Source organism: Pristiophorus japonicus, chromosome 18 (genome assembly GCF_044704955.1).
Source record: "Pristiophorus japonicus isolate sPriJap1 chromosome 18, sPriJap1.hap1, whole genome shotgun sequence".
NCBI lineage: Eukaryota > Metazoa > Chordata > Chondrichthyes > Pristiophoridae > Pristiophorus > Pristiophorus japonicus.
In genome coordinates, this window is record NC_091994.1 from 92,249,326 (window position 1) to 92,273,589 (window position 24,264).

At 46.8% G+C, this 24,264-nt stretch overlaps 2 protein-coding genes across 3 annotated transcripts in view; one reads left to right on the top strand and one right to left on the bottom strand.

Moving 5' to 3' along the window:
• The window catches only part of emc1 (ER membrane protein complex subunit 1), a 28,431-nt gene extending 15,704 nt beyond the window's left edge, over window positions 1-12,727 (bottom strand). Inside the window, exons 1-11 of the mRNA XM_070860357.1 lie at window positions 12,622-12,727; window positions 11,100-11,227; window positions 10,935-11,000; window positions 9,483-9,576; window positions 8,277-8,405; window positions 7,529-7,655; window positions 6,403-6,552; window positions 4,685-4,852; window positions 2,931-3,002; window positions 845-943; window positions 255-351 (exon numbers count right to left, since the gene is read on the bottom strand). Coding sequence (XP_070716458.1) covers window positions 255-351; window positions 845-943; window positions 2,931-3,002; window positions 4,685-4,852; window positions 6,403-6,552; window positions 7,529-7,655; window positions 8,277-8,405; window positions 9,483-9,576; window positions 10,935-11,000; window positions 11,100-11,227; window positions 12,622-12,710 — 1,219 coding nt within the window. The 5' untranslated portion in view covers window positions 12,711-12,727. The remainder of the gene's footprint in view (window positions 1-254; window positions 352-844; window positions 944-2,930; window positions 3,003-4,684; window positions 4,853-6,402; window positions 6,553-7,528; window positions 7,656-8,276; window positions 8,406-9,482; window positions 9,577-10,934; window positions 11,001-11,099; window positions 11,228-12,621) is intronic.
• Window positions 12,728-12,829: 102 nt separating this feature from the next.
• mrto4 (MRT4 homolog, ribosome maturation factor) lies at window positions 12,830-23,726 on the top strand. 2 transcript variants are annotated; one of them, XM_070860359.1, is made up of 8 exons: window positions 12,830-13,171; window positions 13,341-13,399; window positions 16,700-16,803; window positions 17,439-17,520; window positions 17,763-17,830; window positions 22,681-22,832; window positions 22,962-23,038; window positions 23,429-23,726. In XM_070860359.1, exons 1-8 carry the CDS (start codon window positions 13,144-13,146, stop codon window positions 23,576-23,578), a joined length of 720 nt encoding a protein of 239 aa, XP_070716460.1. In that variant the 5' UTR covers window positions 12,830-13,143; the 3' UTR covers window positions 23,579-23,726. The 2 variants fall into 2 exon arrangements, with proteins under 2 accessions (XP_070716460.1, XP_070716461.1); XM_070860360.1 differs by lacking the exon at window positions 13,341-13,399.
• Window positions 23,727-24,264: the final 538 nt, after the last annotated feature.

Below are 24,264 nucleotides of genomic sequence, written 5' to 3' on the forward strand. Positions count from 1 at the left end.
TAATCTCATAAAGTTGGGTTGAATTGGATTTGAGTCTGCCAGGTGATTCTTTTGTAACTCTCAGTGGTGGACACAGGAGTAGGTAAAGGTCGTACACCTCAATATTAGACAGTTACTGTTCATTCCATATAGCATTCTGACACTCCCACTGTCACTCACACCAATGAAGCAGCTCAACTTCCAATCACATCTTGGGGGTAACTGTATTTGTTGACTCAAAAAGACAAGCCCCCGTCCCATCCCTCCCTACACACCTGGTTGCTGGATGAAGATCAACGCATGATCGAGGGTCTGTACTAGTGCGCGATACCCGACAGAGTCATCTTTCTTCAGGAACGCCTGAATATAGAGCTGAGAGAAGAGATGAACGTGTGAGACCCTGCACAGGAGGAAGCATGGACTAACTGCAGACTGTAGCGAATGGGCTAAAAAATTTATTTCCAATCCTTTTACAACATTCGCAGGAAAACAGTGAAATTAAACTGTGATCCGAGTCCTGATGTGTGTGACTGTCACTAAGTCCCAATTGCTTCCCAACAGTTCAGTGATGATACATCTGTAGCTGCCTTGCTTGGTTGTTTCTGTCGCCCATCCTATTCCATTTTCTTGCAGAAACCGTGTTACACAGTAAATCGATGCTGGCTCCTGGTTCATTCAGATTCCACACTTACATGAATCCAATGCAGTAATCATCACTAGTTCAAAGGATGTGTAGCAGATCCTAGTGCTCCCACCACCCCCCACAACCCCTCTCGCCCAGTGCCACCCCTCGCCCAGCAACCTCCCATGGCCCCCGGCACCCCCCCCCCCCCCGCCCCGCCCACTGGCCCAGTCACACCCTCACCTGCTCAGGTTGGCCACAGTTTGGATCCAGGTTAAAGTTCATGGCTGTGTCCAGTAGCCGCCTACCGTACTCTGCCGAGTACAGATTGACACTGAAAGCCTGCAAGACAAAAAACACCTCAGTCCAACAAGCAACTTTCAGCAACTTCCCCCGATACATAGCCAGGCCAAACCTGTCTCCTAGGAGACCAGACCCAAGGAACCAATCAGCAAACTTTCCCCGCAGTCTGTTCAACAGTGCACTGAAATGGGAGCAGCAGAGGAAATGAGCTGACCGGGAGTTTCAGCAATGACGTCGATAATCAACATTCCAAGCAAATGCAAGGGAAACACTATGCTGATTTTAAAACTGTTTAATGATGTTGCTGAGTGATAAATATTGGCTAGGACACTGAGGAGAACTCCCCTGTTCTTCTTCGAATAGTACCATGGGATTTTTTACATCCACTTGAGGGGGCAGACGGGGCCTCTGTTCAACATTGCATTCGAAAAACATCACAGACAGTGCAACACTCCCTCAGGACTGCATTGGAGTGCCAGTGAGATTATGTACTCAAGTCTCTGGCGTGGGGCTTGAACCTACAACATTTAGAATCAGACGAGAGTGCTAACCACTGAAACCCATATTGCATGTGTGCACAATTCTGCGTTGGGACAACTGAGCTGGTTTTCCCAATGCAAAGGCAGCAGTTCTGTACAGGAGCATCGCTCTCTTGTGATTGGATCCAAACAAGCGCCAAAGGCAATAGCACCTTCAGAGTTACCTGTTTAATGGAACCACTTGGTATTAAAAAGTGTTTGTAACATATAAAGTTCCCTGAGTAACTTGAGCTTGTGTTTAATGAACAACAGTTAGACTGTGGCATTAGCAGAATAATAGCGTGAATTACAAGGTAATAACATGCCTTCCCTTTTAGAACCACACATCATCTGGATTACTGTGAGCAGCACTCTGGGGGGGGTCTGCCAATCCATAAATAATGGCCCTGAAATTCCGATGTCCCGGGTCCGTATGAAGTTCCTACGGATCCGGGAAGGCATCGGAAAAGCCAGGTTTCAGCACGCAATGCGCATGCGCTGAAAACCGGCTTTCCCGATCTATCAAGTTTCTGGCTTGACAGATCTCGCGAGGACACTTGCAGGGCAAGATTTCCGATATTTTGCCCTGCAAATGTCCTTTAAAATCTTGTGCCTGAAAAAGCAGGCGTATAGCCTACTTTTATAGGCGCAAGTGTTTAAAAATACATAAAAACATTAAAATTAAATTAAACACATATGAAAACATACTTTATTATTAAAAACCCTCCCCACTACGGTAAATTTATTTTAAGGCATCTTTAAATAAAGTCAGGAAAATATTTTTTTTTAATAAGAACTTTAATTTAAATGATTCTTAAAAATGTCATGTATTTTTCTATTTTTTATTGATTTTGTGTGTGTTGGGGGGGGGGGGCGGGGTTCTCATTCATAATAATGGGAACTCTAACCTACGGAGTTCCCATTATTATGAATGAGAAAAACTGTACCTTGATTGGCTGCCCAGAGCCATGTGACTACAGTTCCAGCCCTGCGCACGTCCTGACGTGCATGCGATCCGATGTGTCGGAGTGAAGGCCTCAGGCTCGGAAGTTCGAGCGGGCGCAGCAGCAACAGGTAAGCATGCAGTCTTTTTACCTTTTTTCTTTAGTTTGCCCACGGGAAGACCTCTATCGGAATTTCAGGCCCATTAATGTATTAAAGGTCTTCATTTAATATTGCAGTTCCTATGCCACATTGATTTTCTAATATTTTAGTCACACTGTTCCATCATGCCCGTATGTCATGATTAAACTTTCTTATTTATTTTACTTAACTCTAATTGAGTTCTCGAAGGTAGGTGGCACTGTTGCACTTGCTGTCGAGACCTCCCAGCTCAGTCTTCAAGGTAGGTAAAGCAAGAGCTCATCTGGGAATGTTTAAAGCTCCCTCTACACTGTCGCATCAAATACTCCCAGGGCAGGTACAGCTTGTGTTCGATACCGAGTAAAGCTCACTCATAGTAAAAAATGTATCAATTTCACTTCAGGTTTCAAGAGGACCTTACTTGCCGTTTTGTTTTTAGATGTCATTACAGCTGCCACCACCTTGTCACCAGTCGTAGCAAAGGAAACCAGCACAGCCTGCAGGAAGGAACACAATTAGGCCTGAAAGAACAGAAATTACATGGGAACACACAAATGAACAGGACCAGAAACCATACTGCTGTCCATCTGCCTGGTCCTAAAATGCTAATTCCCCACCCCGTTCCCGTGAGTCTTCATCTCCCTCAAATATTTGAAGAGCACTCCAGCTTGGGCTGACAAATGGGGCAAACAACATTCAATGTACATAAAAAAGGTCCAGTCACTTTTCCCATCACCAGCGCATCGTGACTCGTGTGTATGATCAGCACGGTGCACTGCAGCGTCTCACCAAGGTTACCTTGACAGCACCTCCTAGCTCCACGACCTCGATCACCAAAAAAGACAAAAGTATCACGTCATCACTGACATGATGTGGTGCATAAAGAGAGACTTACGGAGTAAATGTACACAAATCGTTGAAGGTGGCAGAGCAGGTTGAGAAAGCAGTTAAAAAAGCTTACAGGATCCTGGGCTTCAGGAATAGGAGGTATAGAGTACAAAAGTGTGGAAATGAGTACAAAAGCGTGAATCTGTATAAAACACTGATTCGGCCTCAACTGGAGTATTGTCCAATTCTGAGCACCGTACTTTAGGATGGATGTGAAGAAAAGATTTACGAGAATGGTTCCAGGGATGAGGGACTTCAGTTACATGGAGAAGCTGGGGTTGTTTTCCTTGGAGCAGAGAAGATTGAGAGGAGATTTGATAGATGTATTCAAAATCATGCGAGGTCTGGACCGAGCAGAGAGAAACTGTTCCCATCGGCAGAAGGGTCGAGAACCAGAGGACACAGATTTACAGTGATTGGCAAAAGAACCAAAGGTGACATAAGAAAAAACTTTGTTATGCATCGAGTGGTTAGGATCTGGAATGCACTGCCTGAAAGGGTGGTGGAGGCAGACTCAATCACTGCTTTCCAAAGGGAGTTCAATAAGTACCTGAAAGAACAAAATTTGCAGGGCTGTGGGGAAAGGGCAGAGGAGTGGGACTAGCTGAAGTGCTCTTGCAGAGAGCCGGCACAGGCTCGATGGGCCGAAAGGCCTTTTTCTGTGCTGCAACCATTCTATGATTTTAAGCTGCACATCATCCTGACTTGGACGCATCACCACTCCTTCATCGTTGCTGGATCCCGGAACTCCCTCCTGATCACCAATTTTGGGATCACTACAAGGATTGGAGAAAGCCCACTACCCTCTTCACAGAGCAACCAGGATAGGCAGTAAATGTATCCTGGTTTGTGTCTCCCAAATCTCAACAACTTCAGGAAATGTACAAGCCATTGAACATCTCCAACATCCAAAATCCTCAAATAAATTATTATTTTTCAAATTCCAAGAATGGGTTCCACTTGCACAAAAATATTTGACCCTAAAGTGACCCACCATGGGATACTCCCTTCTCTCTAGTATGTATTAGGGCTGGCGGAACAGTTAGATTAAAAACAGATGTGATGAGGCCCAACTAATAACAGCAACCCTTCAATGGGGTACAAGTCAGGCTTCAAAACAAAAACTCAAGAGAATCAGAGATCAAGTGGTCTCCCTCAATGAGCATCTCCACACAGGCAGTGGTTAGCGTTTACTAGACATGCATCACACGGTTTTGCTTATATCGAGGTCAGTAAATCAACGCCTATTCTACCTGGAGTATTGAACACTCAACGGTTGTTCGTTTCTCACCTGTACAAAGTCACGTAGCAGGCTGACCACGCCATCATGCAGCTGTAATAACACGTAACGGGTGTCCGACAACTGAAGACAGAATTGAGCAGACGAGGCCACCAGTGGAGATGACTGTGTTGTTAAAATCTTTCCCTCAAACGCTTTAGCTAGTTCCAGCTCTAGAGACTATGAGGTAGGAATGGAGGGAAAAGGAGAAGCAAAGATCAAAGCAGTCAGTTCTTCCCAAATTTAAATATTAAAATTATTTTTATTGCCAAATTTATACAGCAACCATAAATGCCTTTGCAATAAGAGAGACAATTAAGCATCACAGCTGAGATGTCTTTGACTGCACAGAAAGGTTAGGTACTCCACTCTCAGACTCCCAGCACATTCAAGAAAACTTTATCAGCACTTCAGTTAAAATTCCAAACTGTATTGGCTACTTGCCATTTTCAATAGGGTACTGATAGGACAGTGATTTATATCACTGAACTAGTAATCCAGAGGCCTGGACTAATGATCCAGAGACACGAGTTCAAATCCCAACACAGCAGCTAGAGAATTCAAATTCAATTAATTAAAAATAAATCTCGTATCAGTAATGGTGACCATGAAAACACCAGATCATCATAAAGAACCCATCTGGTTCACTAATGTCCTTTAAGGAAGGAAATCTACTATCATTACCCGGTCTGGCTCAGACCCACGGCAATGCGGTTGACTCTGAACTGCCCCTCTAAAATGAGCCAGCAAACCACTTAGTTGTACTAAACCACGACAATGATGCAGAACTGTGGGTGTACCTGCAGACAGCAGCGATTCAAGAAAGCAGCTCACTACAACCTTCTCAAGCGCAACTGGGGATGGGCCTTGCCAGGTTACCCAGCTGTGGCTCAGTAGGTAGCACTCTCGCCTCTGAGTCAGAAGGCTGGGGGTTCAAGTCCCACTCGAGGCTTGGAGCACAAAAATCTCGGCCGAGACTCCAGCGCAGTGCTGAGGACGTGCTGCACTGTCAGATGTGCCGTCTTTTGGATAAGATGTTAAATTGAGGGCCTTTCTGCTCTCTCAGGTGGACGTAAAAGATCCCATGACAGTATTCGAAGAGGGGCGGGGAGGGGTTATCCCCAGTGTCCTGGCCAATATTTGACTGAAGGAAAAAAAATTAGAGCTACAGGGAAAGGCAGGGGAGTGGGACTAGCTGAGAGTCAGCACGGGCTCGACGGGCCGAATGGCCTTCTTCCATGCTGTAACCATTCTATGATATGATGCAGGTCCTCAAAAGAGAGCAGATGTGGATGGATACAGGTTCCAATCATTTGCCAGATGTGAAGAATGCAGGTTCCCATCACAAGCCAGATGTGGAAGGAACCAGGTTTTCATCATTGGTGATCCATCGCGGGAGGCAATGAATAAAGGTCAGGCTCTTCCTTGAAGGGAGAAAGAAACTTCTCAAAGGGATCATCACCCTGAAGTACACTCACACTTCCTAGCAACAGTGACTGAAGCCCGAGAGTAGGTGCTCACCCATCTGGAAACAACAAAAACAGACTTATGAACAGAAATGGGAGTAAAATAACACCATGAAATTATAAATAAAAATATGATGCAAGATTTACTCTACCCAAGGAGGACTCTGTATAATTATTGAAGTACTTGGCATCACACAGTCTCAATCCATCTGGCACTGAGTTAGTAAGAAAAGGGTGGCCTGCAGAGGGATACTTTCAACTAACCTGTAAAGCGACCTGCACAGGTTCTTGCTCAGATTCCAACGGCAAAATGTGGAGCGAGTGAGATTCGGAATCTATGCACATCAAGATCCCAGCCCCAACAACTCCACAAAGGTCCCGCAAACGTCGGATCCAGGGAGTCGATACGGTCACCTGAAGAGAGAAAACAGAAATTTGGTAATCAGAAAGGAAGTGCACGTTTCCTGGTTACTGTGCAGGAAGGTTGGAGGTAGCAGATCATCAATAAACCATCTCCAATACAACACACCCAGTGTCATCTGGAGTTAAATAACATATCAAATGCAATTACAGCTCCGGCACCCTCTGCTTTGCCATTGTTCCCAAATGACTAGCAGGCCAAGAGCATCATTCCTCACACAACAGAATCCTGACATCAGCCAAACCCTACTCCAAGGATACACACAGAAACAGGGTGAGGGATCCTGTGACAGGTCCATCACAAAGAAATGCTGGCACTGCCAATGGGCTGAGGCCATTCGGGTTGCTTCCAGCCGAGTCCCAGCCACTGAGCGATACAATCTCCTCAGTCGGGGGTGGGGGAAGAATTAGCCAGGATTCCTACCCCTGATCGTTATCCAGAAGTCCATATTGGAAGTGTGCATGGTGCACATACAGGAGGGGTAAGTGTTAAAATCACAAATCAGATTCAGGTCCCTTCTTCACCCTTCTATTCCAGTCATACCCTACCTGCTGACACACACATGAACAATGGCCACTTGGGCAAGATACCAGTGGGTGACTGACTCCTTGCTGGAGTTCAACACAATCAGGGAGGAAAAAGAGCTGAAGAAGAGAGGAAGGAAAAGCAACATTAAAATATAGTTTATAGGTATATAATGCTCTAACAATCACACAAGGCTAGCCCCTAGTAATGAGAGCTATAACCAGATCCAACCAGGAGGGAGAACCATGGGACTGAATCACAGATCTTATTTGAACTCACATCAGTAACTACAGAAACCACTAAGTGTGTCCTCTCAACCAGCACCGCAAGTTTATGCTTGCTCTGTGCCTTCTTTCTCCACACGGACTTTTCTCACTAGTTTCCTTCAATACAAATGATCACATCTCCATTGCACTGAACCCCTATTTCCAAACCCACGCTCACCTGTTGGTTGATCTTTCCATCTTCAATGTCGTACTGGGTGATGACAAGATGAGAGCCAGCAACCACTCCCACCAGGGACACTGCACCACTTCTTCCTGAGTACAGGAGCTCATATCGGACACTCTCACTGTGAGGGAAAAAGAGAGATACATGGTAAATGCATGCAATCAAATGGACCAAGAGCTCCCGCTATTCTTCACCATGCAAACAATCAAAGATGTGCGGTCGCTGCATGACTAAAACCGTTCCCAGAGTAAGTGCTCAGATTCAGCACTGCAGACACCAAGTGGAGGGAGTTACGCTTCCAGGGAATAGGAAGGCAGTCACAGTCCTCACACTAGTACAGACAGCAGCTGCCCTTAGCAGAGACCGCAGATTCAAGAGCAGCCAAACAAGAGAGAGAAACTAGGGCACAAACATTTAAATAAAACTATTTAAACAGGCTCGTTTCAAAATCAGCATCAGATTGCAGTTGCAAACACTGGGAGACACTTCACCAGTAAAGTGGGAAGTTTGCAGACGGATCTTGAATCGCAGCTCAACTCCTTGTGACTTTTAATCAGAGTAAATGTCAATTTCTGGGAAATGCACACATCACAAGCGAGTCAGTCACCATGGGCCTCCACAGGGCTCTGACAGTAAACCTTTCTCTCCAAGAACTGCCGTTTATTAACCTTAGCCTGTTTGCACCAACTGTAAAATAGCCAATGCATAATGTCACAGGTCAGTTCATAAACAACCCCTTTACCTTTCTGGTAAAGCTTCAATCCATTTCTGATGTCCGTTTGAGAGATAATGGAGTGAAACGGACGCTTTCTTCACAATGGCGATGTACCTGACCCCTTCGGCAGAGCCAACAAGGCAACCAGTCTGAAAACTGAAACAAACTTTATCATCAAGCACACACCTGTAATCCTTCCCAGAAAAAAAAACGACCGAACCCCTTAATAAAATTCAGACCATAACTCACTTCTGGATATATATTATAGATATAAACCACCCGTACCCCTCGATTAGATTCCAGCCTGTAAATCACTCCTGAATAATTGTTCATTTTTTTGAACGAGTACAGTTTTCCTTTGATGGAACAGTTCTATTCAGCTTTTGAGTCTACCAGCTTACTGACTGCAGCCATCAATCTTTCCCTATTCTCGGTGGCAAATGACATCAACAAGGTGGAATTAATGAAGCTGTTTTTCCTGCACATTTAATGTCAAGGAATAACTCGCGGTTATTATCGGGACAATCACTGACCAGAATCCTCCAAAATAATCTGGTGGCTAATCATATTATTAGCATAACACAAGTACATTTTCCCCCTTTTCTTTTTCTCCAATTCTCTCTCCCCTCCACTGCAGAACATATTGACTTGGTGCTAAAGAGTCTTTTTCTGTCCAAGTCACCATCTGCACCCATGAGCTAGACAGTGTTAGCAGACTATTCTGCCACAAAGGCATCATTGCCAAGCATGATACTATCTTCATCCAATGTCCACACACGGGCTTTCCAGCATGGATCACTTGATAGTGATCAGGAGCTGACCAGGCTCACCGTCCGCTCCCTAGTCCTGAGGCACTCCTACTGCCACACTGGGGACAGAACCAAGGACCTTCCTGCTCTGTAGGCCTACTACTACTTACTGAATAAACTCACTGAGACAGTGCCATATTAAAGCAGCGTCTATTGATGATGTATTAAATCTCTACCTCAGACCAAGGAATTGGGCAGTGTTCAATATTCACCACCCTCTTATATTGCAGCAGCACTTTCCAGGAATCCATCGCACGTTAAACCACTATAATCCTGCATCACTTAAGTGATAATAACAATGAAAATGTGGGAAACAATCTGATCTCTGGAGTGCAGATGAGGAACTGCAGGAGAATTTCTCACTGGGATTCTGTTCCTGCATCCACCCTCGGGTGTTAGTACTGTAGAGATATGTGGTTCTCACCTGCCAGTCTCGAGCGGGAACTCCCAGTTCAAGCCACCAATGTTCGAATCCCATGAGCGCAGCATTCGCCCTCCACCCGACACAGTCACTGCATCTGTGAAAAAGAAAAGTCACTAAATCACCCGGAACCCACAAATATTCCTGTCCAAGTTTAATTAACATGACACTTAAATGGGTTATCACAAAGCTACAAAGAAAACAGTTCATTGATGCTCTTGACTGAGTAAACCTGTTATTTTGCTACTTTAAAAATAAGCAGATGGAGTATAATGTGGGAAAATGTGAGATTATCCACTTTGGCAGAAATAATAGAAAAGCAAATTATAATTTAAATGGAGAAAAATTGCAAAGTGCTGCAGTACAGAGAGACCTGGGGGTCCTTGTGCATGAAATACAAAACATTAGTATGTAGGTACAGCAAGTAATCAGGAAGGCAAATGGAATGTTGGCCTTTATTGCAAGGGGGATGGAGTATAAAAAAAAAAGAAGAGAAATCCTGCTACAACTGTACAGGGTATTGGTGAGGCCACACCTAAAGTACTGTGTACAGTTTTGGTCTCCGTATTTAAGGAAGGATACACTTGCATTGGAGGCTGTTCAGAGAAGGTTCACTAGGTTGATTCCAGAGATGAGGGGGTTGACCTATGAAGATAGATTGAGTAGGTTGGGACTATACACATTGGAGTTCAGAAGAATGAGAGGTGATCTTATCAAAACATACAAGATAATGAGGTGGCTCGACAAGGTGGATGCAGAGAGAATATTTCCACTCATAGGGGAAACTAAAACTAGGAGACATAGAATAAGAGGCAGCCTATTTAAAACTGAGATGAAGCGGAATTTCTTCTCTCAGAGGGTTGTTAATTTGTGGAATTCCCCGCCCAAGAGAGCTGCAGAGGCTGGGTCATTGAATATATTTAAGGCGGAGATAGACTGATTTTTGAGCAATGGTTATGGGGAGAGGACAGGGAAGTGGAGCTGAGTCCATGATCAGATCAGCCACGATCTTATTAAATGGCGGAGCAGGCTCAAGGGATCAAATGGCCTACTCCTGCTCTAAATTTTTATGTTCTTTTGTTTATTCCCTCTACTAGATTTTTCATTTTCCACCTCTCCATCATCCTCAGTCCAGAGGTTAACAGTGTCAAATTACTGACATAATTGCAGGTAGGATTAATCCTGCGTGAGATTCAAAGTTCATTGCTCTGGGAATGTCAGGGTTGCATGACACTAATCTGCTTCTGGATGTGTCTGAATTGACACGTTCAGTATCAGGTCGGGGCAAGTGCAGTGAGTTGATCATGGGATTTACACATAGGATGAAATAATCTCCCAATACAAGCAAGGACCGTCTGCAGAAAGAACCTGCAGTCACTTAAGAGATTTCATTCAAGCCTGGAGAAATCCAGATGCACAGCACAAGTTAAATAGAACTGAATGGAGTGCACTTACCCTGTCCGTAGAATAACATCAGATCCACATTCCCCTCAGGACCTGCTTTATCCACCTGACGCCAGACTGCAAATCAAAACAAAAATAACACCACTGGAATAAGTGACGATTTTCAATCTAGCAGAGTAGAATTAATTATGGCAATATCAACTCCACAACACTCACGGATCTCCCCTGTCCTCGAGTTGAGAGAAGCGATCACATTATTTTCTGTTGCAACCAAAAATTTCTTTGAATTCTGTGTAGGTGCATCAAAATATGCAAACCGTGGTTTCCCAACATACTGACGTCTCCTTAAAAAATTAAAACAGAAGCAATGCAATGTGCAGGCAAAATATCATTCAGGTACTACAGAAAATGATCATGGAAAAGCATTAATTCAATCATTGAATAGAAACCTTCGAGCCTGCAGCACCATTCAATATCATGGCTGATCATGCAGCTTCAGTATCCCATTCCTGCTTTCTCTCCATACCCCTTGATCCCTGTAGCCGCAAGGACCACACCTAACTTCCTTTTGAATATATCTAACGAACTGGCCTCAACTTTCTGTGGTAGAGAATTCCACAGGTTCACAATTCTCTGAGTGAAGAAGGTTCTCCTCATCTCAGTCCTAAATGGCTTACCCCTTATCCTTAGACTGTGACCCCTGGTTCTGGACTTCCCCAACATTGGGAACATTCTCCCTGCATCTAACCTGTACAATCTCGTCAGAATTTTATACGTTTCTATGAAATCCCCTCTCATTCTTCTAAATTCCATTGAATATAAGCCTAGTCGATCCAGTCTTTCTTCATATATGAGTCCTATCATCCCAGGAATCAGTCTGGTGAACCTTCGCTGCACTCCCTCAATGGCAAGAATGTCCTTACTCAGATTAGGAGACCAAAACTGTATACAATATGCAAGGTGTGGCCTCACCAAGGCCCTGTACAACTGTAACAAGACCTCCCCTGCTCCTATACTCAAATCCTCTCACTACGAAGGCCAACATGCCATTTGCCTGAATGATACAGGATAAAAGGAAGGTCATTCAGCCCATCGTGCCTGTGCCCACTCTTTGAAAGAACTATCCAATTAATTGGTCCCACTCCCCTACTCTTTCCTCACAGCCCTGCATTTTGTTTCCTTTTCACGTATTGATCCAATTCCCTTTTGTAAGTTCCTACTGAATTTTCTTGCCAAATCATAACAACTCACTGCGTAAGAAAATTCTCATCTCTTCCCTGGTTCTTTTTCCAATCACTTTAAATTTATGTCCTCTGGTTACCATCCCTCCTGCCAGTGGAAACATTGCTGTCTGTCTACTCTACAGGTCTCTCTGTTGCAGCACTCCCTTTAAAATTGTACCTCTCCGCATCCTTCCTTCCAAAATTTTAACTCGTAGCCTTTCGTGGGGAACTTTGTCGAATCCGAATCAATTAGCAGGGTTTTCAATGAATTCGTAACAGCCACCCCTCACAAGCCCGGTTTTGGATTTGGAGAGGGGCGGCGCCACATTCGGCCTGTTCCCCGACTTGGGAGAGGACAAACCGGCCGCACCGAACAGGGGCCGGTCCCCCCCGGTCCTCCACAACCCGGCCTCCTGGGGAAAGGGAAGACTGCGGCCCCCGACTGACTGCCCCGACCCTTCTGAGTGAGAACCCCGCCGGCCCAGCAGCGCCAGCGCCTCCTCCCAGGGACTCACCAGTCGAACTTCCCGACTTGATCCTCATAAATCGCCGCTGAAAACTCAAAGAGAGCGAACAGGAGCCAAAGCCCAGAAAGAACCACCATCACGCTCAGCCCTCCAGAGTACAGAGAGAGCAGGGTCCTCCGGTATCCCAGAATGCAGAGAGAGCCGGGTCCTCCAATATCCCAGAATGCACAGAATCCCAGAGTCAGCTTTTGTAATATCCCCAGGTCGCACGGATGGACTGTTCCCCTGCGGCCTTGACATTTGGATGACTCAATAAAATCTGACGCGTTGTGTCCGTGTCTGATTTTAAAAAAATCTCAGAACTGGTTTTGCCGTTTGTAAATATTCAGGCGGAATGAAGGCGCCATTATTCCCATCACACCCCGCGCGGCGCGGGGTCCTGAACGCGGAGTCAGGGGCAGCGTGAATGTGAAGAGGTGCGAGAGGCACCCGGCACCAGACCTCGAGTAGACACACCCGGCCCCACCGCACAGCACCCACCTCACCCGGAGCAGCGAGAGCACCGACACCATGCCGCGATCCCGCCGCGACAAGCGGGGTAAGAGCCGGGGCGGCCGGAGGATCATTTTGTTTGTTTCTTGACAAAACCGCGATGTTACAGAATCCGAGAGTTTCAACAACTCGGGGTCAGAATCCTCACGAGCCGAGGCCTGGCTCTCGGATTAAATCGTTCCATAAACTTCATGTCTTTTGTTTTATTTCTGCAGTTTCTTTGACTAAAACAACTAAGAAAGGGTTACAAATCAAACAAAACCTGATCGAGGAGGTGAGTCAACAATCCCATTGACCGCTTTGTCCCATTAACAGGCGGCCACTCCGGCCTCTCCCTCTGTTGTATCCCATTCTCTGCTCCATTGTCTCGGTAACATACCAGGCCATCGCTGGTCATTTCCGCTCCCAACCTCACCACCTCCCAACTGTCTAGTCTTTGGCTCTCGGTTCACCAAGATATTTCTGCAGCTGTCGATCTGCTCAATCACATTTACACCGCCTCCTCTGATACCCTTCTCCCCAGTAAAACCCTCACTCTCTCCCACTCAGGCATGATGGTTTATGCATTTGCGCGATCTGACTGGACCACATCAAGCACAAAGATAATCCCCGTTTTTTCTCCACTACCATCTCCTTAAACTCTTATCCTCCTGCCCCCTCCACCCCTCTCTCTTGCCCAGCTCATCTGTGGCTTCCCTTCCTAATTATAGACCGGTCAGCCTGACCTCAGTAGTGGGTAAAATGATGGAATCAATTATTAAGGATGTCATAGCAGCGCATTTGGAAAATGGTGACATGATAGGTCCAAGTCAGCATGGATTTGTGAAAGGGAGATCATGCTTGACAAATCTTCTGGAATTTTTTGAGGATGTTTCCAGTAAAGTGGACAAAGGAGAACCAGTTGATGTGGTATATTTGGACTTTCAGAATGCTTTCGACAAGGTCCCACACAGGAGATTAATGTGCAAAGTTAAAGCACATGGGATTGGGGGTAGTGTGCTGACGTGGATTGAGAACTGGTTGTCAGACAGAAAGCAAAGAGTAGGAGTAAATGGGTACTTTTCAGAATGGCAGGCAGTGACTAGTGGGGTACCGCAAGGTTCTGTGCTGGGGTCCCAGCTGTTTACATTGTACATTAATGATTTAGACGAGGGGATTAAATGTAGTGTCTCCAAATTTGCGGATGACACTAAGTTGGGTGGCAGTGTGAGCTGCGAGGAGGATGCTATGAGGCTGCAGAGTGACTTGGATAGGTTAGGTGAGTGGGCAAATGCGTGGCAGATGAAGTATAATGTGGATAACTGTGAGGTTATCCACTTTGGTGGTAAAAACAGAGAGACAGACTATTATCTGAATGGTGACAGATTAGGAAGGGGGAAAGTGCAGCGAGACCTGGGTGTCATGGTACATCAGTCATTGAAGATTGGCATGCAGGTACAGCAGGCGGTTAAGAAAGCAAATGGCATGTTGGCCTTCATAGCGAGGGGATTTGAGTACAGGGGCAGGGAGGTGTTGCTACAGTTGTATAGGGCCTTGGTGAGGCCACACCTGGAGTATTGTGTACAGTTTTGGTCTCCTAACTTGAGGAAGGACGTTCTTGCTATTGAGGGAGTGCAGCGAAGATTCACCAGACTGATTCCCGGGATGGTGGGACTGACCTATCAAGAAAGACTGGATCAACTGGGCTTGTATTCACTGGAGTTCAGAAGAGTGAGAGGGGACCTCATAGAAACGTTTAAAATTCTGACGGGTTTGGACAGGTTAGATGCAGGAAGAATGTTCCCAATGTTGGGGAAGTCCAGAACCAGGGGTCACAGTCTAAGGATAAGGGGTAAGCCATTTAGGACCGAGATGAGGAGAAACTTCTTCACCCAGAGAGTGGTGAACCTGTGGAATTCTCTACCACAGAAAGTAGTTGAGGCCAATTCACTAAATATATTGAAAAGGGAGTTAGATGAAGTCCTTACTACTCGGGGGATCAAGGGGTATGGCGAGAAAGCAGGAAGGGGGTACTGAAGCTTCATGTTCAGCCATGAACTCATTGAATGGCGGTGCAGGCTAGAAGGGCTGAATGGCCTGCTCCTGCACCTATTTTCTATGTTTCTATGTTTCCCTTGTCCACCAAGCTAAGAATCCTCTCCTCCCCCCAACTCCAAACATGTGTCTTTCTCTCATTTCTCTCCTTTCTCCACTCATACCCTCTCTGGGCTCATCTTATCCATGAGATCCAGTCTCTGCCCCTGCTGAAACCCATCTGCTGCTGAAACCCTCATCCATGCCTTTGTCACCTGTACACTATTCCAATGCTCTCCTGGCTGGCCTTCCACTTTCCATAACCTTCAGCTCATCCAAAACTCAGCTGTCTGTATTCTAACTTGCACCAAGTTCCGCTCACCTGTCATTCCTGTGCTCGCTGACCTGCGTTGGCTCCCGGCCCGGCAAAGCTTAACATATTTAATTCTCATTCTTTTGTTGAAATCCCTCCATGGCCTCACCGCTCACTATCTCTGTAACCTTCACCCTATCATTAATGGCCGTGCCTTCAGCCGTCTGGACCCTAAGCTCCGGAATTCCTTCCCGAAACCCCTCTCCTCCTTTTAAGACGTTCCTCAAAACCTAACTTTGTCCAATCATTTGGTTACATAAGAATTTGGAGCAGGAGCAGGCTATTTGACCCCTCGAGCCTGCTCCGCCATTTAATAAGATCATGGCTGATCTGATCTTGGGTTCAGCTCCACTTTCCTGCCTGCTCCCCTTAACCCTTCACTACTCCCTTGACGCTCACAAATCTATCTCCACCTTAAATATGTTCAATGCCTTCACAGCTCTCTGGGGCAGAGAATTCCACAGATTTATGACACTCAGAGAAGAAATTCTTCCTCATCTCAGTTCTAAATGGACGACCCCTTATTCTTAAACTATGCCCCCTAGTTCTGGATTCCCCCACGAGTGGAAACATCCTCTCTGCACCTACCTTGTCGAGCCCCCTCAGTATCTTATATGTTTCAATAATATCACCTCTCATTCTTCTAAACTCCAATGTTTAGTGGCACAACCTGCTTAACCTTTCTTCATAAGTCAACCCCCTCATCTCTGGAATCAACCTCGTGAACCTTCTCTGAACTGTCTTCAATGCAAGTATATCCTTTCTTAAATAAGACCAAAACTGTACGCAGTACTCTTGGTGTGGTCTCACCAATACCCTGTACAGTTGTAGCAGGACTTCTCTGCTTTTATACTCCATCCCCCTTGCAATAAAGGCCAACATTTCATTTGCTTTTCTGATTACTTGCTGTACCTGCATACTAACTTTTTGTGTTTCATGCACAAGGACCTGTCCTAATATCTCCAAATGTGGCTCGGTGTCAAATTTTGTTTGCTAACGCTTCTGTGAGGCACTTTTTGTATGTTTCCCTATGTTAAAGGTGCTCTATAAATGTATGTTGTTGTAAAAACATTAGTTAATTCTTCAACATTGAATCTAATAAAATATCCGGTAGAAAGTTGGCCAAAGTATGCTGATGATTTTTTTTGAATCCTTGTTACTGATATTTGTCAACATCTTGTTTTTCAGTTACGAAAATGTGTGGACACCTACAAGAATCTTTTTGTCTTTTCTATTGAGAACATGAGAAATAACAAATTGAAAGACATGCGGAGTGCCTGGAAACACAGCCGGTGAGTCACTGGGATTTTTGGTGGTGTTTAAATCACTGGAGGATAAACTTCTCTCCCCAGACGCATCATCATAGGCAGTCCCTCAAAGCAAGGATGACTTGCTTCCACGCCAAAAAAGGATGAGTTCACAGGTGTTTCAATGAAGGACCTAATATTCCAGATCCCGAACGACATCTTGGAGGGTGGAAGATGCCTGTGCGTGGATTTTTTTAATGTGGGGTGGCCATTGCACACCAGCCACCACACGGGCTTGACAGAGCTAGGTCTTGGTCCAGTGACAAGGATTACCCAAGACGACTGGAAACCAGCTCTGCTGCACAGACCGAGCACGCACACATATAGCAGTGTGGGCTGGCCCACGCTGCCCCTGGGTCCTCGCCTCTTCTGGGCCCCAGACTCACGCCTTTCCTGGGCCATGATCACTTCCTTCTACAAACTCTTGCCGCTCCTTTGCCCCTCCTGCTGTGCCTGCCCGCATTGCAATCAGCGACCTCCATACCAATGGCAGTAAGATGGGAACCAGGCCACTGCGCGTTAGTTTCATTTCTGTAATGCAGAATGGGAACAGGAGTAGGTGTTGCTAACAGTCTCTTAAGTAACTATGGGTAAAACTATCTTGCATTGTGCTTCTGCAGGTTTTTCTTTGGTAAAAACAAAGTGATGATGGTGGCTCTGGGAAGGGGACCAGCGGACGAGTACAAGGATGGTTTGCACAAGGTGAGCTCTCGGTGACTGGGCCATGTGCAGGATCGGTCACTGCACATTTCAACCAACATTTCCACAATGCAAAGTTTAACGGGTTCGTGTTTCAGATCGATGGCCTTTTGTCAGTTATGAAGGGTCAGTGACCCGATGTGTTAACCCTGCATTGCTCCCTCCAGATGCTGCCTGACCTGATGAATATTTCCAGCATCTGTAGTATTTTACATTCTGTCTTAAAAGTGTTTTTTTCCCTGCAGGTCAGTAAACAGTTGCAAGGTGAAGTTGGTCTCCTGTTTACTAATCGCACAAAGACGGAGGTGATTGAGTGAGTATCCCAACATTTTTTCTGCCTACTTTCTCTGACCTGCTCCTGACATGTTTGTAACCTTCACCTAACTGTAACCAATATGTAACAACACTGTACACTGTATACAACTGTGAAATACACACCTTGACCACAGATGGTGAACTTGTGGGAGACACCCCTTACCTGGTCAACCAGGTACTTAAAAGGAGGTTCCACGCAGGCTCAGCACTCCTTGGTCCGGAGAATAAAGGTGCAGGTCATGAGTGACCTTGTCTGCAGTATATGCCTTGTGTGAATATGTTCTGGAGTTGAGGACTCTACATCTGGCGACGAGAAATGGGAATCACTGAACCACAAGGATGGCCAGCGGTAGCACAGAGGAACGTTACTGTGTGGGTGAGGACTGGGACCATTTTGTGGAGTGACCCCAGCAGATCTTTGTCACAAAGGACTGGCTGGGAGTGGGAGTGGCTGACAAGCGGAGGGTGCATCTACTGACAAGCTGCGGGACAAAAACATACACGCTGATTAAAGACCTGATTGCACCTCTCAAGCCGGCCGACAAGTCCTTCGAAGAGCTCAGCCAGCTGATCAGCGAACATCTGAAACCGGCGAGCAGCGTACACGTGGCCCGGCACCGGTTCCACATACACCGGCGTTGGGAAGGGCAAAACATCTCAGACTTCATTGCAGACCCGAGGCGCTTGGCCAGCTTCTGTAAGTTCACAGACGCCTACAGGGGGGAGATGTTAAGAGATTTTTTCATTGAGGGCATTAGTCATGCCGGTATTTTCAGGAAGCTTATTGAGACCAAGGACTTGACTTTGGAAAGGACAGCTTTGATAGCTCAGACCTTCTTGGCAGGGGACGAGGAGACCAAGATAATTTACGCACGCAGCCCTGGTTTCAACATGGTGATGAACCAGGGAGTTAATGTTGTAAAAGTGATACAGAACCCTGCAGGCAGGCAAGGGCAATTTGACACCACCCAGGCAGGTAAGGGCAATTCGACACCGCCCAGGCAGCAACAGACTCTAGGGTGGGACAGCAACAGAGACAATGGCAGGAGGATCAGCAGTTCACGCCATCAAGAGGAACAATGCGTCCTGCGATGGGACAGTTGACACCCACCACCAGAGTGCTTAGAAACAACCAAGGGGACAATCAGTGAGGAATGCCTGGTAACAGCCCCTTTGTGAACAACAATCTCAACCAATGCTGGAGATGCGGGGGTAGACATACTGCTAAAAGCTGCAAGTTCCAGCAGTTCACCTGCAAGAATTGCAATGCCAGAGGACATTTGGCTAGAATGTGCAGAAAGGCTGCAACGAGGCTAATCTATGAAACAGAGCAATCAGACGAGGGGTCTGCAATGCAGGACGATGTCTGGGGCAAAGCCATGGATGCTGAGGTTCAACAGGTTCATGTGGCTGACGTCCGCAGCTCATCCACCAAAACGCCACCCATGATGATGAAAGTTTTATTGAATGGCATCCTGGTGCGCATGGAGCTGGATACGGGAGCTAGCCAGTCACTTATGAGCGCCCAACAACTTGAGAGACCATGACCACAGAGAGCTAGCAGGCCCAAACTGGAACGCATTGACACGCAGCTCCGTATGTACACCAAAGAAATCATCCCAGTGCTAGACAGTGCAAACCTGGTGGTAACACACAATGGATCACAGAACCGCCTGCCACTCTGGATTGTTCCGGGAAATGGCCCTGCGCTTTTGGGAAGGAGCTGGTTAGCAGAGATGAACTGGAAATGGGGAGATGTGCACGCCATTTCGTCTGTGGAGCGAAGTTCATGCTCGCAGGTCCTACAAAATTCAGGTCACTGTTTCAACCCGGTGTCTGAACGTTCATGGGCATCAAAGTAGTGATACGCATTACCCCGGACGCCAGACCAGTACACCACAAAGCCAGAGCGGTGCCGTATGTGATGCGTGAGAAAATTGAGTGAATTGGACAGGCTGCTCAGAGAGGGCATAATCTCGGCCATTGAATTCAGTGACTGGGCAAGTCCCATCGTTCCCGTCCTTAAAGCGGATGGCTCGGTCAGGATCTGCGGAGACTACAAAGCCGTCATCAACCGAGTGTCACTGCATGACCAATACCCGCTCCCGAGAGCAGAGGACCTTTTTTGCCACGTTGGCAGGTGGCAAGCTGTTCACTAATTTGGACCTCACCTCGGCCTACATGACTCAGGAACTGGCTGAAGAATCCAAGCTTCTGACCACCATCACGACGCACAAGCAATTATTCATCCAAAACAGGTGTCCGTTTGGCATTCGTTCAGCGGCTGCAATCTTCCAGAGGAACATGGAAAGCTTGCTCAAATCCATTTCCGGCACAATCGTATTCCAAGACGTCGTCCTAATAACAGGTCGAGACACCGAGGAACACCTCCATAACCTGGAGGAGGTGCTACACCGACTGGACCGGATAGGCCTGCGGCTGAAAAAGGCCAAGTGTGTGTTTTTGGCCCCAGAGGTTGAATGTTTGGGCAGGAAGGGTTGCCGCAGACGGGATCCGCCCTACCAAATCCAAAACTGAGGCGATCCGTCGAGTTCCCCGGCCCGGCAACACGTCAGAGTTGCGATCGTTCCTGGGACTTTTGAACTATTTCGGGAACTTCCTGCCTAACTTAAGCACATTGTTGGAGCCGTTACATGTGCTCCAGCATAAGGGTTGTGACTGGTTTTGGGGGGGGACTGTCAGGAACAGGCTTTCAACAGGGCGTGGAACGGAACCTGCTTTGTTCTAACAAACTGTTGACTTTGTATGACCCCTGTTATATAAAAAAAATACTTTAAACGTGCGATGCATCATCATACGGGGTTGGGTGTGTGTTGCAGCAGGGAAATGACAACGGCCGACTACAACCGGTGGCTTATGCCTCCAGGTCGCTCTCCCAGGCAGAGCGTGGGTACGGCATGGTCGAAAAGGAAGCACTCGCTTGCGTTTACGGTGTGAAAAAGATGCACCAGTATCTTTTCGGCAGACAGTTAGAGTTAGAAATGGACCACAAGCCATTAGCCTTGCTGTCAGACAACAGGGATGTTGTCAATGCCAATGCGTCAGCTCGCATACAGCGATGGGCTCTCACGCTGGCTGCGTATGACTACACCATACGGCACCGGCCAGGCACACAAAATTGTGCTGACGCGCCCAGCAGGCTTCCACTGACCATCACCGAGGGGGCAGCGGAGCAAAGCGCTGAGATGGTCATGCTGTTGAGGCTTTTGACACCGCAGGCTCCCCCATCACAACCTGCCAGATCAAACTCTGGACCAACAGGGACCCCCTCCTAACCATGATAAAGAAATGTGTCCTGACTGGGGATTGGGCGCCCGTGCACTGGACGTGCCCCGAGGAGGTCAGACCGTTTCACAGACAGATGGATGAGCTCTCCATCATAGCCGACTGCCTACTATGGGACAGCTGGGTAGTCATGCCCAGAAAGGAAGGGAACTCCACAGCGAGCACCCTGGCATTGTGCTAATGAAGGCCATTGCCCGGTCACATGTATGGTGGCCGGGGATTGACTTAGACCTGGAACACTGGGTTCGCAGGTGCACGACGTGCGCCCAGCTGGGCGATGCATCCAGGGAGGCCCCACTCAGCCCGTGGACTATGCGGGGCCGTTCATGGGAAAAATTTTCTTGATTGTAGTCGATGAATACTCGAAATGGATCGAGTGCATCATATTAAACTTGAGCACGACATCCATCACCGTGGAGAGTCTGCGCACGGTTTTTGCGACCCACGGCTTGCCAGACATTCTGGTCAGCGACAGTGGCCCATGTTTCACCAGCCATGAATTCCAGCTGTTTATGTCGGGCAATGGCATTAAACATGTCCGGACGGCGCCGTTCAAGCCAGCTTCCAATGGCCAGGCAGAATGTGCGGTCCAAGTCATAAAACAAGGCATACTCCGTATCCAGGGACCTCTCTTCAGTACCACCTATCGCGTCTCCTGCTGACCTATAGATCCCGCCCGCACTCGCTCATGCGGAACTCCTCATGAAACGCACGCTCAAAACGCGGCTGTCCCTCATTCACCCAGCCCTGGCAGACATTGTTGAGGGCAAGTGGCAATCCCAAACCGAGTGCCATGATCGAAACTCATTGGAGAGCTGTATAGAAATGGATGACCTGGTATTTATGCTTAACCATGCACTTGGACCCAAGTGGCTTAAGGGCACTGTAATTGGTAAAGAGGGAAATAGGTTCATAGTGGTCAGACTAAACAATGGGCAGATATGCCGCAAACATCTGGACCAGGTAAAGAAAAGGTTCAGCATGGACACTGAGGAACCTGAAATAGACCATGGGATGTCAACCACACCACTGCCAGTGAACGAGCAACAAGGACAGTCAACAGCATGCAGAGTCCCTGCGGACAGGCCGGAACCAACTCGGGCAACAGAGACGCATGCCACGGCTCAACCACCAGAGCCACAACTGCGGCGCTCCAGGAGAGAGCATCGACCGCCTGAAAGACTCAATCTTTGACCCAAAGACATGAGGGGGGAGGTGATGTCATGTTTGTAACCTTCATCTAACTGTAACCAATATGTAACAACACTGTACACAACTGTGAAATACACACCTTGACCACAGGTGGTAAACACCCCTCACCTGGTCAGCCAGGTACTTAAAGGAAGGTTCCACGCAGGCTCAGCACTCCTTGGTCCGGGAAAGAAAGATGCAGGTCATAAGTGACCTTGTCTGCAGTATATGCTTCGTGTGAATATGTTCTGGAGTTGAGGACTCTACAGCTCCCACTCTTGCTTTTTAAGCCTTTAATGTTTCTGCTAAGTTATCCAACATGCTGTCTCTCGCCCTCGCTCTAAACTACAGGTGGTTTGATCAGTACACGGAGTCCGATTTTGCTCGGTCTGGGAACAGAGCTACAATGGCCGTTACACTTGATGCTGGGCCGCTGCCACAGTTCACGCACTCTATGGAGCCACAGCTGAGGCAGCTCGGGTTACCAACCACGCTGAAGAAAGGTACGGTAAAGACCAACAGCAACTTGTGCGTAACCGGTGATGCGCTCTTCCTCTATTGTCACGCATGGGCAGAATAAGATTTAAGATAAGCAGTAGTTAGATTTCACTTGTGTGGTCTCTGTCTCCTAGGTGTTGTGACGTTATTGTCTGATCATGATGTGTGCAAAGAAGGTGCCTCACTGACCCCCGAACAAGCACGTCTTCTGGTTAGTTTTTACTTTAAAATATAACTTTCAGAAACTGAAGCTGCTGTGAGAAGCAGCAATTTGGCTTTAATTTGGAGAATTTCTCTGAAGGGAGGTCAAACATTGTAAATGCATAAACAGTGAAAACTGGCCATTTCGGCTTAATTGAGGACAGAGTCCTTGGCAATTACTGCTTCAACACTTTGTACATGGATCCTATTCAGCTACAGTACAGGCCAATACCACCACCTCCTCCACACGTTAAGGTGGAATGGGCCAATAAATGGAAAAACATGGCTGCAGGTACAGCTGTAATAACATTTCCCAAATTTGCAGCATTACAAAAATGTAAATATTGGTGATGTGGAAGTTGCGTGCAAATTCTGAATTGTCCACTTTTCGTTCTTCCAGAAACTACTTGGTATTGAGATGGCGGCGTTCAAAGTGACGATAAACAGTATGTGGAACTCTGAGACGGGTGAAATTGAGCTACTGTCAGCGACTGACGTTAGTGGGAAAAGCAGCAAAGAGGCGGAGGAGATGGAAGATGAGCAGGAGTGACTGAGTGAAAGTTGGGCTGTAGCCCAGGGGTGAACTCCGGTGACTGGAACCAGCAATGTCACAAACATTTGTGATATTAATTGCTGCATTTATGGACACTAACGTGGGTGTGGATTTTTAATAAAAGTGTGGCACTTTAACCAATTTATTATTGGCTAGTCCTCACCTGGTGATACAATAGGCACAAGGGATCTGATCTTTGTATTGACCTCTGGGGCCTCAACTGATTGATTAATATGGCTTTTATACATCCTAGTGTTACAGAAAAAATAACTTGTTTATATAATGCCTGTCTGAGCTCTTCGTGGCCAGTGAATGGTTTTGAAGTATAGTTATTGCTGTAGGCACCAGCCAATTTGTGGACAGCAAGATACCACTAGCAGCAGTGTGCAAATGGTCACTGAGGTATGAAGGTTGGCCCGAACTCCCTGCTCTTGGAAAAGGGCCCGAGCATCTTATGTCCACCTGCACAGGTATACGGGATATCAGTTTAACGTCTCGTCTGACGAACGGTAGCTCTGACAGTACTGTACTGAAGGGCCGGTCAAGATTATGTGCTCAAATCCTGGAGTGCAATTTCTACCCACTACAACCTTGAGACTTGGAGGTGAACATGCTACCACTGAGCCCTGGCTGTTGTCAATGCGCTAATATATTATCCATCTGTGTACATCCACACTTGTAAA

Bases quoted from the DNA above. Each gene is read 5' to 3' on its own strand.
- mrto4 (XM_070860359.1), top strand. From the start codon at position 13,144: ATGCCGCGATCCCGCCGCGACAAGCGGG. The intron at 17,521-17,762 runs GTGAGCTCTCGG...TTTTCCCTGCAG, and splicing joins ACAAGGATGGTTTGCACAAG to GTCAGTAAACAGTTGCAAGG. The intron at 17,831-22,680 runs GTGAGTATCCCA...TCTAAACTACAG, and splicing joins ACAAAGACGGAGGTGATTGA to GTGGTTTGATCAGTACACGG.